This window comes from Crocodylus porosus, unplaced genomic scaffold, assembly GCF_001723895.1.
Source record: "Crocodylus porosus isolate Cpor-Errol unplaced genomic scaffold, CroPor_comp1, whole genome shotgun sequence".
NCBI lineage: Eukaryota > Metazoa > Chordata > Crocodylia > Crocodylidae > Crocodylus > Crocodylus porosus.
In genome coordinates, this window is record NW_017728949.1 from 68,133,808 (window position 1) to 68,151,748 (window position 17,941).

General features: G+C 38.6%; 1 protein-coding gene across 12 annotated transcripts in view; it reads left to right on the top strand.

Annotated features, from left to right (window-relative positions):
- The window catches only part of R3HDM1 (R3H domain containing 1), a 169,974-nt gene that overhangs the window by 83,893 nt on the left and 68,140 nt on the right, over positions 1–17,941 (top strand). For 11 of the 12 annotated variants that reach the window (XM_019554019.1, XM_019554023.1, XM_019554026.1 and 8 more), the window contains 8 exons: positions 2,349–2,427; positions 4,196–4,255; positions 4,337–4,477; positions 7,276–7,384; positions 7,486–7,581; positions 15,552–15,589; positions 15,673–15,723; positions 15,837–16,063. In XM_019554019.1, the coding sequence (XP_019409564.1) occupies positions 2,349–2,427; positions 4,196–4,255; positions 4,337–4,477; positions 7,276–7,384; positions 7,486–7,581; positions 15,552–15,589; positions 15,673–15,723; positions 15,837–16,063 (801 nt within the window). The remainder of the gene's footprint in view (positions 1–2,348; positions 2,428–4,195; positions 4,256–4,336; positions 4,478–7,275; positions 7,385–7,485; positions 7,582–15,551; positions 15,590–15,672; positions 15,724–15,836; positions 16,064–17,941) is intronic. The other variant, XM_019554025.1, reaches the window with a different exon arrangement.

The window sequence follows — 17,941 nt, forward strand, 5'->3', positions numbered from 1 at the left end:
CCTCCCAACATGCTAGCACAGTATAGACTGAAATAATTTATATGAAATGAATGAAGAATATCAGAGATGGGCTTTTTGGAGGGAAGAATCCATTTTGGGAGGTGCAGTTTCTTTGAGGAGCTTTCTGATCTTCAGGATTGTTTTATACGGCTTCTCTTCTAATACGCAGGTTGACGTGGGGGTTTATGAAGCCAGTGTCTCGGTTCCCTGAACCCTCTACTTGACTTTACCCTTTTGGATAGTTGGCTGAACTAGGACAATATAAAAGAGTCACCCTTGAGCTCCCATGAGCTTGGGCTGAGATTATGTCCTACTTTGTGTGGAAAATACTGATGGGTAATGCTTTGTTTTGGTAGTACCAAAGATGAAAAAGAAGTCTAGGGTCTGTGGACTGAAGGTGGAGGAGATGGAATAGCAGGAGTAAAAATAATCTCAGCGTTAAATTATTTTTTTTTTCAGTTTGCCAAAACCCAGTAGTCTTATAACTAGAGAAGACATGACAAAAAAATAATAGACATTTTTCCTTGTTGATGGCTTGGGCACTTTTTTAAGTAGCAAAACTTTGTATATATGCATTAGCTCATGAGTGAATCCGAGAAGCTAAAAAACAGGTTTTGTTTCAATAAATTGCACAGAAATATTAATCCAAACACTTTGAATTAACTACACTGTGTTTAGGAATTTCTTAAACAAAAAGAAAAAGGGGGGGAGGGTTCTTCCTTTAAACTACCCCAGTTCACTCACCCATTATTATGAGAATATTCCCAAAACAGATCATAAAATGATTCTCTCGTTAATGCGGATCTGAAGGAAGAGAGTACTGAAATAGTGGAGATGGACAGCTGTTTTAGGTCCAGCTCAAGATCTGTCCTGTGATAGCTAAACATTCTCCAAACTGAGGGTGCTGAAAATGACAAGGTGTCTAATTTTAGGGACCAGTTTCCCGGTAATGATCATGGTTATGATATTGTTACTCACTTAAACTACTAATTATGCATACATGGCAAAGGAATAAAAATTAAGCATATTGCATTTTTCAACTTCTGATAAATGTTTTGTCATAAGTGCCCCTTGCAGCCTGCCTTCTGGTTTTCAGATTTAAGAACCAGACTGGACTAAGTGCCCTGAGCACTTCTGACTGTCCTTGGTTCCATTGTTACCCTACCAGTGTGTGTTGGGAGTGTGGAGAGGGGCAACAAATCACACAGATTGCCCACATAAACAGTCTCCTATGCTGGTGAAAGTGCTGTTACTCACATGGCTTCAGAGGGTCTGGAGTCCTTCCAGGAAAACTCAGGTTTCAGCTCTTACCTGGATGAGCACAGAACTCTTTCATATGCCAAATCTTCACCACCAAAGAGATGATGGTCCTGACCTCTACTACTACTTCAAACAGAAGGGCTGGTATTGGACCCATTTTCCATGAACTTTTGTCTGTTAGGCTTTATGATTGGAACAGAATATAATGGGTGTCTGCACAAACCCTCGGAGCATTAGAATTGCTTTGTGTGGCAACTACTGAATCACAAAGACTACCCCATGGTCTAACAGAGCAGGGATGTCAAACTTAAAGCCTGCAGGTTGGATCTGGTGCACAGAACTAGGTCATTTGGCCAGTGGGGCTTGCAGAGGTGCCAGGAATTTGGCAGTGATGCAAGTAGGGATGAGGTCTGCTGCTGAAATACGGGGCACAGAGCCTTCCATTGACAATGTGTGTTGGCAGTGGGGGTGAGCAACAACTGTGTTAACCCCTGTGCCACCACTTGCTTTGCCACTGCCATCACTCACTTGCCTGCTGCTGCCACCACATCCAGATTCAGCCCACAAGAAGCCCAGTGGTCCAGTCCCGCCTGAAGGGGGGGATGAGTTTGACAGCATAGCCAGAAAGTGGGCTAGGTAATCTCAAACATCCTATTCCTTGAGGTGATGCTTCGAACTTCTTGAAGAAGCTCTCTTCTTAATGTGTAGTTCCATTGAAGGAGAGGCATGGAGAATGAAAGTTTCTAACAATACAAATCATGAATCTTTTTAAGGGTAAATTGTTACTGGCTAGCATCTGCAGCAATTGTGTAATGCTGGAAAGTTTGTTAACTGATAATATTTAGTTTTAACTACAATTTGAACCTGAGGACTGAAACTTTAGTTGTGTCTTATTTGGCTCTTGGAAGATATATTTGGGGATGATGTCGTGATCAGTTAATGAAGGGGATAATTATGGATCTATTCCATTTATCTGATTCCTAATTTTAATTATTATTTTGTATGTACTTTTACAGAGTGAGAGCAATATGTGTGAAAGAATCAATATTTATTTTGTTTAACAGTGTTGTATTATATATTTCTTTTAGATTCCAGTCAAGAATATACAGATTCAACTGGCATAGATCTACATGAATTTTTAGTAAATACATTAAAAAATAATCCCAGGTAAATTGAATGAAATATTTTGGATTGATTTAATGTTGACAATTCTTTAGTTGAGAACAAAGTTCTATAGTTTAAAAAATAGTGAAGATATTCAAAAGTCACATTTTACTAAATCTAATATATAATCATGCTTTAAATGCCTTCATGTTGCACTGTTCATCTTCGAGGAGAGGTCAGTCTGACAGGGTCACTGATCTTGTGCAGGGCTCTACCTCCCCTTCACCCTGCCCCTGTCCTCTCAGGTTGATGGTAGATGCTCCGTGTTGGTTTAGAGTGGGGGATGCCCAGGAAAGTCTCTTCTCAGGTTCTGCCAAAGTTTATTTTACAGCTCCTTGACATCTGCTTCCTCTAGCTGAATCTCTCCTTAGCTTAGCCAGTTGTGCTATTGCTGGGCTGCGCTGCACTTCACTTCGCTTCTCTCTCTTATTGTCTCTGTGCCTTCCTTCACAAACTCAAAATTTCTATAATTATCCTTGTATCAACTTATTTAACTCTTCCCTGTCTCTTCTTGACCTTACTTCAGGCCCTACAGACTTAATCTCCTTGAAGACCCTAGGTGGAGGATATAGAGCTCTGTTTAACTATAAATCAAATCCTTTGGGAATCCTTCTCCTCAGCTGTTCTTCATTTACATGGGGAAAGTAAATTCAAAAGGAATTTCTTATTCCCAGCCCCCAATGCTTCCAATTCCTTCACACACAAAAAAATCCCTCTTGTTTCTTGTTTTGATGGCTCAGGCTGTCACCATCTGGCTCATGCCCTGCTTTTCTTAACTCAGGTGCACTGTGCAAATAAATCCCTTCTTTGCTCTGGCCACCTCAGTTTCCCTCGACTCCATTCCTTTCAGCAGCTCCATACTCTCCCTCTTCCCAGCCAGTCCCTGCCAGCCATTCCATGGGGGATATCTCCTGTTTGGTCCCGGCTCTAAGGATTTGCTGGGAGAACCCACACTACCCCGCCATCTGCTTTTACTTATCTCTTTGGGGAGGTGTGGGTAATCCTCACTTGTGGCTCATCAGGGTCTTAATGGTTCATGAGGGTTTGGCTGGCTGGGATCTCTTCTCCTTTAGTCTTCACAGCTCCTGGTCTCACTGGGTTGTTCCCACTCTGGGGGACACCAAACACCAGGTCTTTCTTCAGCGTCCTCTTTTAAACTACTTGGTTCTCTCTCTGGACCAGTCGGTGCAGGCTTCTTGGGGCATATGTTCTCATGCCCTCGGGGCCTGCCTATTTCCTGGGTTTTCCCTGGACCCTCTTCCCCAGCACACTGGAAACATGCTGCTCCCCCAGACCCATCATGGTAAGTTTCACGCCAGTGCAGCTGGCTCCCTGGGGATATAGCAGGCTATAGCACCATTCACGAATCAAGATCTGGAACCATTTGAGAGTCCTTCTGGAGCAGAGCAACTACCATGATAGTAGTTTCCTTTCACCTGGGAGCACCATCTCATCCACCATAATTTCTTCTGACCCTGGTGGTTAATGACATTGAAAAGGATGTTTGTCTTCTGCTTCCTTCACGACAAGAGAACACATTGTCACTTAGTTGGTCCAGTAGAATATAGCTCAACAGAAGACAGTAAACATTTGGCTTCTGAAAATACCTGTTCCAAAATGCTTACAAATGCAGAGATGTTTTGTGATCCTGCTGCTAATTTGCCATTGTTACCTGGTCCTTATTTGAACAAACCTATGGGGGGTTTTTTGCCTTTCATACATTTGTTGAAGAATCTTATTTATGAGATGTGTTGTATGTTTTTATTTTCAGGGACAGAATGATGCTGCTGAAATTAGAACAGGAAATTTTAGATTTCATTGGTAATAATGAGTAAGTGCTGCATTCTTTTAAAGAAAAAATATTCAAAATCATTCTTGTTGTTTTGTAAAACCAATATTTCTTTTCTTTCAGAATTCCACGAAAGAAATTCCCTCCAATGACCTCTTACCATAGGATGCTATTGCACAGAGTAGCTGCTTACTTTGGATTGGAGCACAACGTGGACCAGAGTGGGAAGTCAGTCATAATAAATAAAACTAGCAGTACAAGAATGTAAGTACAGTTGTTTTTGAAAAAAATTCTTCCATTTTAATACATGGGTTTGACAGGCAATGGAGTTCAGACAATGATAACAACCTCCATCAGTTCAACTCTTGGGGCTTGCTCAAGCAAGTGGTGGTGCCAAATAGATCTTCATACTCCAGATGTAATGTGGAATATGAACTGCTTCACTTAGAGAGCTTTGTATAAAACCCTAACCCCTTGTGACATGAGAGTATTGATTGCAGTCCTGGCTGAGTCCCACCATGGGGTAATTCTTTGCATTTCAATATGAATTTATATCAGTTATTTCTCTTACACTCTAAATATATGCACGCTAATTTTGGATGCATTCCCAAAGGAAACGGGCACCAGATGTATGCACACGTATGTTCTAGATAGTCTCAAAAAAATGAGCACCAGATCTTGATTGGTGGCACGCTGGCTTGAACCTTCCCTGTTTACTTTGTTACTACTTGTATTTCTGTCTCTTGTATGAATTTTATCTTGGCTGTTTAAAGACAGAAACTAGAGATGAATTGTATTAAAATATAGTTTCCTGATTGCCGTCAGAATTTAAGAATCCAAGTATAAAGAACAGTTGGACAATTTTGAAAAAACTTTCAATCTTACTTTAATACAGTACCTTTCAACCTAAAGATTGGTGTTTAGTAATTAACAGGATTGTCTTCCCCAAAGAGTCAGGACCTAACGTGCTCTACAAAAGAGGTATGCATGTGACATAAAAGCGAGCATCGTTTGGGTAGACAGTAGCGAGCATTGTTTGGGTAGACAGTAGCAACCAGATTGACAACCAACTACGGTCTGCATCATGGTGGATAGGACATGGGTAACATGGGAACACGCGATCTCTACAATTCACCCAGCTGCTTAATTCAGATAACTCACCTGTTTTCACACGTACTTGTCTATATTCACATGCTTTCTCTCTCTCTGTCTTTTTCTCAGAAATATGAAGGACTAAATTTTTCCTTAGAGCATAGCTGTAGGAAGCCTGTATCTCTTTCCATATTATTGTTCATTACTTTAATTATCCAATACATTTTAGTGAAACTTGATTGTTGAGCAAGGGACACTAGGAAACTGGATGTCCTGAATTTTAATCCCATGGAGTACCTCTGATTTGCTCCTCAATTTTGTAATCTGGAAAACAACAAATGAAGGCATTTGGTTTTATTATTAGTCGGTGTTTTTAAAGCACTGTAAAAATGAAAAGTAAATAAATGTCAAGATGTGCCAATTTTTTTGGTGGCTGTTCAGTATTTTCAGAGCATCTATTTGAAGCCTTTTGCTTTAGCTTTGAATTCTAAGTTGGTGTATCTCATCTATATACCCACCAATTCTGATACCTTAGACTAAAGAGTGTGATAATTTCAGGTAGGGAATAAGTAGCATTCACAGATTAACTCTTTTTATTCATTTTTATTTCAAATATTTTTATTCTTTCCAACCCCCCTTCCTCCTCCCAAAACAACAGCAATAAACCTACCCAAACATGAAACAACCCCCCCAAAAATATACCCCGTCTTACAAATGGCCTCTAGAAGCCCTCATAAACATAATTACTAATTAGCAGGCATTTCATTTAACCTATAGACAATAGAATGATTCTTTAATGTTTTCAGTATTCTTATTTTAAATCACATGGGATATAAAATAAGAATTTAGAAAGGCAGCCTTGGAGGAGATCTGCTCCATATTGAATAAAACCAAACTTGCCTTTTCCTCATAGGCAGATTCCCCGCTCCAGCGCCGATCAGTGATGTTACTGACATCAACAACCCAGTGCACACTGGGACGTCTCAGTGGAGTGGGAAGTTGGTGATGGCAGGGCAATAAATTCAGGGACCTTTAAAAGAAAGAGGTAAGACAGTCTAAAGGTTCTCGGAAATGCCTGCTAATTAAGTTTGGGCATCCAGTAATCGTTAGTTAGGTTTCGTTAAAAGTACCACAGTTAACTTCTTACAGAAAAAAATAGATCCAGATTTTATACAAATGCCCCAAATAATAAATGAAGCAAGAAATACAGATTATACAAATATATAATGTTTATACCCTTGGATAGTTGCATTATTTTCAGTTGTCTGAGAACAGATTAGGGCTGTAAATTGTAAAAATTGTCCTTATAGGTAGACAGTGGTTTTGGAAACAACAGTTTGGAGAAAGTCCCATGATCTTTTCATGAAACTGATTTATATATATATTTTTATTTTACTCTAATTCTGACTTCTGGTTACGTTCTTGTGAAATCCTGGCTGTCTCAGTGACTTTATAATTTAGTTTCCTTCTGCTTTTGTTTTAAAGGTTTGTGTGTGTTCCATCACTCCCATCTCCTATCCTCTGGTACACCTCAAAATGAGTTTGCAGGTGTTTTTGTCTAACTGATTTACCTTCAGTCTCATGAATGCCTGAGGTCCCTTGTATGGCTACTGCTGTGGATTCATGGGGGAACTTCTGAGTCCTCAGTGGTATCTGTTTGCTTGACTCCTTTCTTTGGAAATTGAATATGTGCTTTGAAGGAGGAGCTGATTTGGTATGCTGCATGGCAGCAAGTGTATGGAAGGATTTAGGTAACTTTTTGAATTAACAGGACAATAAACTTTTACTGAAACCTATCATTTCAGTCGGGATAATATACTTGATATAAGCCATACTGTTTTTGACACGTCTGTTTCCTTTGGTATCAGTGTATCCTCTTTAAATGTGTAAGTGCATATACTGTATATGAATGTATGAATTACTTGCAATCTGTCTCAAAGACAACTTTTTCTTTCTAAATACTGTTCTAGACCTGATCAGAAGTTTTGTGAGCATATAAAGGATGAGAAAAGTGAAGATTTTCAGAAACGGTACATCCTTAAGAGAGATAACTCTAGTTTAGACAAAGATGATAACCAGGTAAATATAAGAAATTTTAATTTGTTTTAAATAGATGCCTTGATTACAAATTCATACTACTCTCCTGTAGAAATTGGTACTTAATCGCTTATTTAATTTAGATGCGAATACGATTAAAAGATGACAGAAGAAGCAAATCCATAGAAGAACGAGAAGAAGAGTACCAGAGAGCTAGAGAACGAATATTTGCACAAGATGTAGGTATTAAATGAAGAGGAAAGCTCAATGGCCTACTTATCCAAGGAACCTTTTATTTCAGCCTAACCACTTCAAAAATACATGTATACACAGTTCAGAATTTGTGTATAAATATTTTTTCTAATGGTATTGCTTTCCTTCTTTGTGCAAGGGGCACAGTTTTGCCAAAAGTATTGTTTGGTAGTGTACAAAAGGCATAATCTAAAGGTAATTTGAATTATGGGGAACTTAGTTTACTTTAACAGGATCTGGAACAGGCTCACAGTACTTGCTTCCAATTTTCTCCTGTTTCTGTGTAGTCTCTTCCCTCCTCCTGATACAATATCTGTGGAATTTGGACAAGCAGTGCATTAAAGGTTTTAATCTGACAAGTAACTGTATGAAGTAGATTACCAGGTTTCACTATCGTGTCTTAATTCCATATCAAATTTGCCTATTTTTCAAGTTGCAATATGATATTTTTATTCCTGGTGCTATGGATTCTGTCATAGATCTAAAAATCAGTTGGTCTGTGTCTCATTTGCACATTATCAAACAATGAAGATTCTGCAACTATGATTTAGTTAATAGTTCTCGATGACGTTTGAGGAACATTATGAAGATGCAGGGGACAGAAAAGTATCTTAGGCTCTTCTAGAGTGGCATTAATTCCACATTACTAACTTTAGGAGATGAATTTTACTGCATCCAGATATTTTGAAATGCATTTATATTCACACATATTATCTATCAACATACAAACAGCCTACTGCTTTTAGCTCTATATTTGTCTCTCTTAGCTTTTATATATTCACTTTCTCTGTCGTGTCTCATTAGAAAGTGTTTACCTGAATATAAGAAACAATAGTTAAACTAAAAATACTCAGAAGAGTTCTTTGAGTACATGTCTCTGTATATCCAGTGTTGGTATGTTTGCAGCCCATATACTCCAGTTTGGATTTTTTTAGGCCTGCAGTGTCTATTAGGGCCATGCCCATGCCATGTCAAAAAGTCTGTACTGCTTCCATTGTACTCTCAAGAAGGAAACCTTGACAGGTGGTGGAGTGGCTGCTCCAAGGGGGCATTTCTTGAGCTGCTCTCAGGCTTGCTGGAGGTCTTGGAAGTGCCCACATGAGTATGTATTAATGGATGAGAGATGCTTGAGTGTCCTATCCTTAGAGCACCACAGAAGGGTGCAGACATACCATGAGTGTCCTTGTGCCTCCCACTTGAGGTCATAAATGAGAGATTGACCCCAAACATCCTTAAGTTCTTTCTTACTGCTATGGCTACATGTCAGAGTGGTATCCTTTTCTTCATTATGTAGATCACTTTCTGTTGTTTTAAGCATCTTTAAATACTTGTTCAGATTAGGGTTTTTTAAAATTCTGAAATGCAAGTCTAATCTTCATGACAGAGCAGAAGTTGTGGAGAAAGGAGTACCACTCCCTCATGGGCATAGAGCTAATTTCACCTTCTTGAGTATCATAGTGCTTAGGGTTGGAAGGGACCTAAACAGATCATCAGGTCTGACCCCCTGCCCCGGGCAGGAACAGGTGCCAGGGTCATATCACCCCAGCCAAATATCTGTCCAGCCTCTTGAGGACCCCCAAAGTAGGAGAGAATACCACCTCACTTGGGAGCCCATTCCAGAGTCTTAGCATTAAAAAGCAGAAATCCTGTTATAATGCTTTTAAGCTAATTCGGAGCCCCAGAAGTGTTCAGTTAGTATATACACAAGTGCTCATCACTGTGCCTTGAGTACTGCTCCTTTGAGAAGTCATGTATCATGTGGTTCCAACTTTTTCCAATTCCAATATCATCACCTAAAGCAGTCTTTGAGTCTGTGTCATTGATTCATATGCTGCCTGTATCTAGTTACTAAGCTTTTTGTACTAACTGAAATCTTCAACATTCTTTTGGCACCAGAGTCGCTGCTATCGTCAGCGGTCAAAAATTTTTCGTTTTGTACTTTCCACTTGGAACTTGGTCCGTTGACTTCAGCAGAAGCCAGATTTTACTCAACATGTTTTCTGGACAAGTTGTATTCTTCTGACATTCAGTAGTACTGGTTAAATAAATGTACTGAGGGTTTACCTGCCACTCCCTCTCACATGGCTCATGCCTAGAAGAGGAGCACTCTTTCTGCTTCTCGAGTTTAGATAACAGGGAGGTGACACCATCTCATGCTCAATAAGATAGATGTGCTAGGTATGGCCAGGCCACTTAATCCCCATACCTCATAAATACTAAGCCTTACTACAATTATCCAAGAGCAGGAATTTTGAAAACTCCCTTAGTACTTTCTTCATCGGTCATACCATCATACTTACACCAGCTTCCTTGGCTTTTTTGGGCATCGTGGGGCTCACAACCAGCCAGGAAGTCAGCCAACAACTAGATTTTCCTCTCTGCCAAGAAACAGGGAGCACTGTAAGCAGCTTAGACACTCTGACAAGATGCTACAAACTGCCAATCTCACAATTTCATCCTTTAGCATCAAGTACATTATTACATAGGATTGGTGGGGGGGGGGACACATCCTGCAGATTCCAAAAGAAGTTGTCCCAGAAAAACTGCATGATTTCCTGTACATGTTCATATTAAGAAACTTCGTAATGCCCATAAATGAGGCCATTTTGGAGCCAGTTGGGCTTGATTCCACTCCATTTCCAGCCGTTTTCTGGAACCCACTCCCATGAGAACTTGTTGTTTTAGTTGAATTTCTTTTTCCATGGATTCAGTTTCAAGACAGTAACTCTGGCCTCCGTAAGTCCATCTCTAGGTTCATAGGACTTGTACACAGCTCTCAGCATTATCTATGTTTTATTTTCGTATAGCAAACATAGGAGGTACTTAAAATTCTGGATTAGCAATCCAGAGTTCTGCCATTTGATCTGTCATTTCCAAAGACTTATCTGTACCTAAGCAACTAGCTCACTTGCAAAAAGTCCCTATCACAGGTAACAGGCTCCATACAGACTCCATTTGCTTAATTCCTTAAGAATTAGAACCAGATAAGGAAACTCCATATGAATTTCAAAAGGATAAATTTTTGTAGCAGCAGTTCCAGGATGTTCGATGGCAAAGGTATTTCTGTCCCAGGACAGATTCTGCTTCATAGCTGGTCTTATTAGTGATTTATATACCTGTTTTGTGAACGTAGCATGCAGCTCAGCACCGTTCCTGGGCTCAAAACAGAGGCCATGCAGAAAAACTTTGAGTGTATAGCTATTTGTTTCTTTTTTTTATTTGTCCATTAAGACAGTCTTTGTTGTAACAAAATTATTGTCTTAATGGTGGAAATCATTCAAGTTTCAGGGCAAGAACTCTATGCTTTATTTCTTAGGGACAGGGACAACTTTAGGTTGCCCCTAATTTTTTTGCTGAATATAATCTATGGCCATCTCAACTCAGTTTTATTTTACAAGCTGCATTCCAATGAAGGACAAGTTAAACTTCCCCCTAACCTGCACTTCTGGTGCTATCCTTCTGAGGTAATACCAAGCTGTTCAAGATATCCCTCAAGTTTTTTGGGTTTTTTTTAGCTTATGCATATATAATGCAAGTCTGACAGTCATATCTGCCTGAAGTTATGTTCAGGAATGGCTTAGGTCCTTCATTGAGGATTATTCCCATGTCCCAGTGCCTCAGCCAGCTGCTGTGGCTTCCATGAAAAGTGTTTCACTAATGGAAATGTGTAGGGTAGAAGTTTGAAGTTCAGTGCATACACTAATTCTGAAATTAGCTCTGAGCAGAAGCACTGAAGTTTTATGGTTATATTGGACATTTCTCTTCCATTTGCTGTTTGCATAGACTCTTGTGGTTTAAGGAACTGATCATGCATCTCCAACAATGGAATATATATTGGTTCTTCCCCTACAGTCACTGTAAGTCACGTGTGCTGGCAAGATGTGCTATCCATGTCTATTCCATGACCTATCCTCCTTCCTCACTGCTATTAATGTTTTAGAACACCTGGATTCTGCACTGGCAAAGAAACTGAGGGATGGTTGCGGCCTTGCCTCACTCATTATGCCTTTGTATGGGAGACACTAGGACACTTGGGTTGCAGGTGTAGTCCTAATGAATACTGCTGGCAAAAAGAATCCAAACCTGAGTGTATAGGATATAAAGTTTACCAATAGCAGAATATATATTGACAGCAGATATTAAAGAACCACAATTGTTGTAAGGTAAGTACATGTTTGTTATACCTGCTTTTATATATGACCAAAATAAAATCAAAAGATACCCTGCCATGAAAACAGAATATTCCTGTTTTGTGAATTACTGTTCAGTACAAAAGAACAGAACTTAGATAATTTTGACTTTATCTTGGCATTTGTTTTTTGGCATAATCTTAATATTTCAAAATATATATTTGAACTGAATAGTCATCAAAATGTTTCCATATTGATTAAATAGATATCTGAAGTTTTGATTTTCTCTTAATAGTCCATAAGTCTTTCACACTATTAATAATTGATTTCTGTGGGGAGATGGAAAAGATGTTATTTAACTTTTCAGATAAATAGCACATTTTTTAGCAGCCTGACTGTAGTGATTCTTATTGATTAAATCTTACTCTTCTACACTCATAAGATTTAAAAATAACTAATTGGTTAGTAACAGTTTGAGTCAAGGAGAGGTTGTTCTTTTATTTAAAAAAACATACAAACAAACAAAAACACCTTTCTGTTGCTACATTGGTTGGATACTAAGTCTCAAGCTTCTAGTATGAGATGCAGACAAATTTCCCTAATGTTGTGGGATATTTGTAGAGGCATAACGGGCCAGTACTGAGCCCTGGGTGGTAGCTGTTTGTGGGAAGCAGCTAAAGGTTTGCTGCCATGGGAGGAAGTCTTATCATTTTTTTTTTGCCATCAGCACCTGTGTTAAGTAACTATTTAAACAATGACTTTTGGCAGCAAAAAAAGAGAAGCTGTATCTCCTCTCCACTGCTCCTGCATCATGCATCACCAGTGCTGCTGTGCTGCCGTCATTGCTACCAGAACCAGAGCCATGGCAGGGAATGGCATGGCATGGGGAATGGGATGATGAGGCACTCACTTAGCTCCGTTCTGGTGCCCCTGCCTCCCACTGTTAGGCCCATTTGCCTACCCATTGTTACACTATGGGTATTTGTTGTTTTGTGGCACTGGTCAGCTTGTCTATCTAATTCCCTTTGGTTTCCATCCAGAACCACCTAAAAAGCTCCATACTGGAACAGTGGCTGTGTATACATATTCATAGACACCTCTTCTAGATTTTTTTTTCCTGCAAGAAAAACTGACCTGTACAGAAGTTCAGACAGAGAAGTAAAGAGCCTACAGTGTGAATGCTGGGCTCCCTAGAGCACACAGCCCAGAGAACTTTGCAGGCATTTTATTAAGTTGATGAGGGCAGGGATCCCCAGGGCCAGCGAAGGTGGGTGGCATGGTCTGTGCTGTGCACAGAGGAGTTCTCCAACTTTTCCCTTCCTTCATGCTGTGCTCCAGCTCAGCTGTGGCTGGACAGGGAGTATGCTTGTATGTGTCCTGGCCCCCAAATGCGGCAGTAAGGTTCAGGCAGGGAACAAGCCAGGAGTAGAACACTACCCCTAAGTGCTTCAGCACTGGGCTTTTCCAGCTGGAGGCACCAAAGCATGTTCTGCTCCCAGCTTGGCTGGGACTCATGAATGCTCTCACTCCCACTGTGGAATGGGGAGGAAAAAGCAGCAAAGCACACTGGCTACCTGTACAGAATTTCCGTCTCCTACTTTGGGGAGCCACTTCATTCTGCTTCTGAGTTATTTTTATTCTAGATGTCCGCTTTTGCTCTGGGAGAAAAAATATGAACTTCTGTACACTCATTGTTTCTCCTGAAAGATTAGGGACTCTCCCTGGATAAATTAAATGTCTCAGAGCTAGTGCGATTTCTAGGAGGTGGGTGGAAATATGAAGGAAAAAAAACTGTATTAAAATCATTTTAATCTAACCAGGGACCCAAAAAACCTCACTGAAATGAACTGATCATTATTATAATTGCAATTACAGAACAGAACTAAAATGGCATAATTGTGAGTTTCCATACCTTAATGTGTTTGGTTTTCTTTTGCATTGAACTGTAATGGTAAAATTCTGTTTAATTTTTTAATATTTTTGTGGGAATAATTAATGCATATTTTTGAATAATTAAAGCATATTTTTATCCTTAAATTGTTATTTGTACTTTACACCCTTCCATTTTTCAGTAATTTTCCATTGAGAAATTAAATTTGGGTATTGTCAAATTTGATTTTTCCAGAAAGACTTTGTGGATGATCCAAAAACTAGTGAGTTTGGCAAATATGAGAGATGAAGCAGATGATACAGATTTCTGACTCTTCAAAACTGTTTTACATTAAGACATTTATCCTATGCGTCACATAAAACAGTTGGATAAAATGACCATTTTTAACTCCTAGTTATTGGGGGGAAAAAAAGGACTGGTCTGATTTTAAAAAGAAAACCAGCAGGACTAATATTTTGCTGGTATGAAAAACATTCTTTTAGATCTGCTTTATATCTAGAAGAAGCAAAAAACCAAAACAAAAAGCCCCCTGAAACCTGTATAGTATTTCTCAAGAATTAGTAACGCTTTGGGACCTTGTCTGCCTAAAGCTTTGGAATGAACTTCTGTGACTTGATGATCTGCTCAGGTCCCTTCCGACCCCACCAACTGTGACTTGAATCATTGTTTTTGCGGTTATTTGCTGTTATTAATCTAGTTCACCTGATATGTTTGGATTCATTAAATCTTTAGTTACATTTTACTGCAACTGACAAGTCTTTTGAACTTTGCATGCAGAAATATTTCTAAAGCTGCAAAAAGCAGAAATCCTTTAAAGAAAAAATGTATGGGTCACCATTAATTGCTTGCCCTTGTCCCTGGTAGGTTTTTCAGTTTTGCTGTACAAGTTTACAGATAACCGATGTCTTTGCTCCTGTAGCTTTGGTGTACTTTGAATCATCTATATCTCTGAAGAGATTGGTGTTTATGGACCTTTCATTTGTGTTGAGATAAGTCCTAGGGTTTATCTGATGCAGAGTGAGGCTGTGATCTCAATACTTCTGTTAAACGAGACTCTTCAAAGCAGTGTGATAAACTTGGCAGTGTGTCAGAAGGCCTTTGGAGATAGCAGACTATTATTTATCAGTTTAAGGCCAGAAATCCAGTCAGATAGTATTTTCAGAGAAACAGTATTGCAGGTAAGCCAGTTCAGGTGTACACTGCACAATTTTGGAAATAAAGTTAGGTTGGTGTGGGCCCCCACCTATGAAGAGGTGTAACTTGTGACCAACACAGTAGTGTCAGCTGAAGGTCCTTGTGTAGATGTAACTTATGGTGATAGAAGCAAAGTTTTTTTCCAATATAGCTGATTCTGGTTAAGGGATTGGAGGCCAAACTAAACAGTATTCAGCTGAAGCAGTTTTGCAGGCAGGGAAGCTGTAGCTATACTTGGAGTGATTTGCTCTAGTTACAAGGATAGCTGTGCCAAGCGAACATTGGTCTTACCCTCTTATAGAGTGTCATGATTATATCTTAGAGTCAACCCCCTTAACTTTCTTTCATAATCTTTGAGGAACAATCACAAAAAGGAATTGAAGGCAAAATAGTACAGGGAAAATGGAATTGACTTTGCTGCAGTTTTCCAGGTCTTTTTTCCATTATGTTTAATGTGCAGTAGATAAGATTCTCACACCCAGCCATCCCAATGGGAAATGTTTTGCATAGACAACAGCTCAACTTCTGAGACAGTTTTGTAGTGGACAGTGAGAGTCATCCCAAAACCTATGTAGAAAAAAAATAGACTGAGAATTGGGACATGTTTTTTTAGACTGTGAGTTTAGTAGAGCAGGGGCTAGCACTATATACATAAACCATGCGTAGAACAATAGCACCTCATCTTGACTAGGACCTCTAGGAATCATTAATACTAATTTTTATTCTGTACTTTTTTCCTTAGTCCCTATGTTCCCAAGAGAATTATCTTATTGAAAAAAGGTAAGAACTTTCACAATTAAAATTTAATTCCTATGTAAATTTTACTAATAAATATTAAGCTATTTTATTAAAAATGTCAACAGAATCCTGGAGGAGGAAACTAATAGTACACAGCAAAGACGGCAGATATTTAGGTATTTATTGCATTATTTTAAATCCCCAACTGTTCTGCATGCATTTCACCTTCATATTTATATCTTATCTTGCAATGGGGATGTGTGTTTAAAGCTTAGTTTATAAATTACAGAGTCAATAAGGAAGCATCAGGAAGATCAGCTAACAGCCATCAAAGCAGTACTGAGAATGAGCTGAAGTACTCTGAACCCCGTCCCTGGAGCAGCACGGACTCTGATAGTTCCATCCGCAATCTGAAGCCAGCTGTAACCAAAGCCAGCAGCTTCAGTGGGATTTCGGTTTTGACAAGAGGAGATAGCTCTGGAAGCAGCAAAAGCACAGGCAGGCTGTCTAAGACAGGTATAATAAACTGTACAAGTAAACGGTTGTGTAACAGTAAAGTAATAGTTTATCTATACTTAATGCATATTGCATATGAGTGCATAGACAGTTTTATAGCTGCTGCATTCCCAGAAATCCCATTGACTTCTTCAATGGGTGTTGCATATAGAGGTTGACTACAGGATTAGGCCTACTGTACAGTACGTTCATAGAGTGAGAGAATTCAGATAGGCAGTGAAAAAGACCTCTGAACTCCTGTTATGTAGGCAGTAGTGGTGAGTTATAGGATGTCTTTGCTAGCTCATGATGTTTATTCTGTATTCTGCAAAAAGGACTTGAAAGCATTTGTCAGCATAAAACAACAGGCTGGTCTGTTATAAATAAAAATAGAATTAAACTCTGTATTGTTTCAATCTGAATTCATTTCTTCAGTTTAAGTGTGGCAAACCTGAATTGTAGAATAATGGGAAGCTGCCTGTTGCTATGCCACTATTTACTACAAATTCAGTAGCAAAGTCTGTGACTCATTTTTTATATTTGTTGTGACCTTTTAATTACTAGTACTAAGAAATTATTTAGATGTGGGTAAAGTTTCCATTTAATTTAGACTACATCCCAGTAATTTAAGTGTTCAGCATAGCAAAATGTTTTACTGGGGGACTCAGAAAATTTGGGAGGATGTACCCTTCCTGTAAGAGAGCATGGTTCAAAGGTTTGCTAACTGGCAATTATTTAATGTGAAAGAGAATTTCAGAAGACATGTTCAAGTCTTGTTGGAACCAAAACTGATATAAATTGGTAGCCTCTTTAGTGGGTTGGACATGTTACCTATATTCCAAAATGAGCCAACGATTTGGCATTCTTTACTATGGAGAGCTTCAGGGTTTGAATTAGGTAGGCAGATATAATGATCAGATCAGATTTATAAGACAATAAAAGAAAGATGAGGGTTTTTTTGTATTCATCCTTGTCTTTAGTCAGTGTATTAGAGTATTGTTTTTAGTGAGGCTCTGTTAAATATTCACCTCCCTTTAAACCACCACTACCCCATAAGGTAATTGATGCTTTACACGTAATGTATTAAAATTAGTATTTTATGAAAAAATAATTGATACAGTTGTGTTGGTGAAATGTTTAGTAATCTTGTATACTTTTCAAAATTTGTAGCATGAATTTGGTTTATATAGTTTAGTAATTAAATAGCCTTCTTTGGTAACTTTTGAAAAGTTAATTACAGCTGCACCACAACATACATGGGGTAAGTTTTAGAAAGATTTTTACTATGCCACATTAAAATAAAATAAAATACAAACAATATTTTTCATTGAAAAACTTTCATATTGGTTTAACTTCAGAATATCTGTGCTGGAGGTTATTGCTTTGCTGCATGTATTGGTTGTGGTGTTTTTTTAAAAAAAAAAGGGGCTGAATGTATGTAATTTAGCTTTAATTATGTTGATTTCAGTCAGTCTGATTTCTCTGCATAATCTAGAAGTTGATATAATCAAACTGTGAAAACAAAAAAGCAAGTAAGTGAAAACTGATTACAGTACTGAGATGCAGTAATTGTGGAATGGGCAAATTACTTAATTTTGTTGTGTCTCAGTTATTCTACCTGTAAAATAATACCCATCTGTAAGTGCTTGGAGATGTATGAAACTTTTCACCAATATAAGAGTGAATAATTAAATTTCACATGGCTGCAAAGGCAGTTACAAGTAATTTAAAAATAGTTCCATTGATTTTAAATGATTGCTAGATTTCACCCTAGCATTGTTTTCAGTCTTATTGTCTCTTCTAGATTATATAGAGGCCACTGATCAAGAATACTTATGCTTAAATGTTTATATTTTCTGCCTTAAATGTTATACTGCTAGCATAGCAGAAGTAGACAAT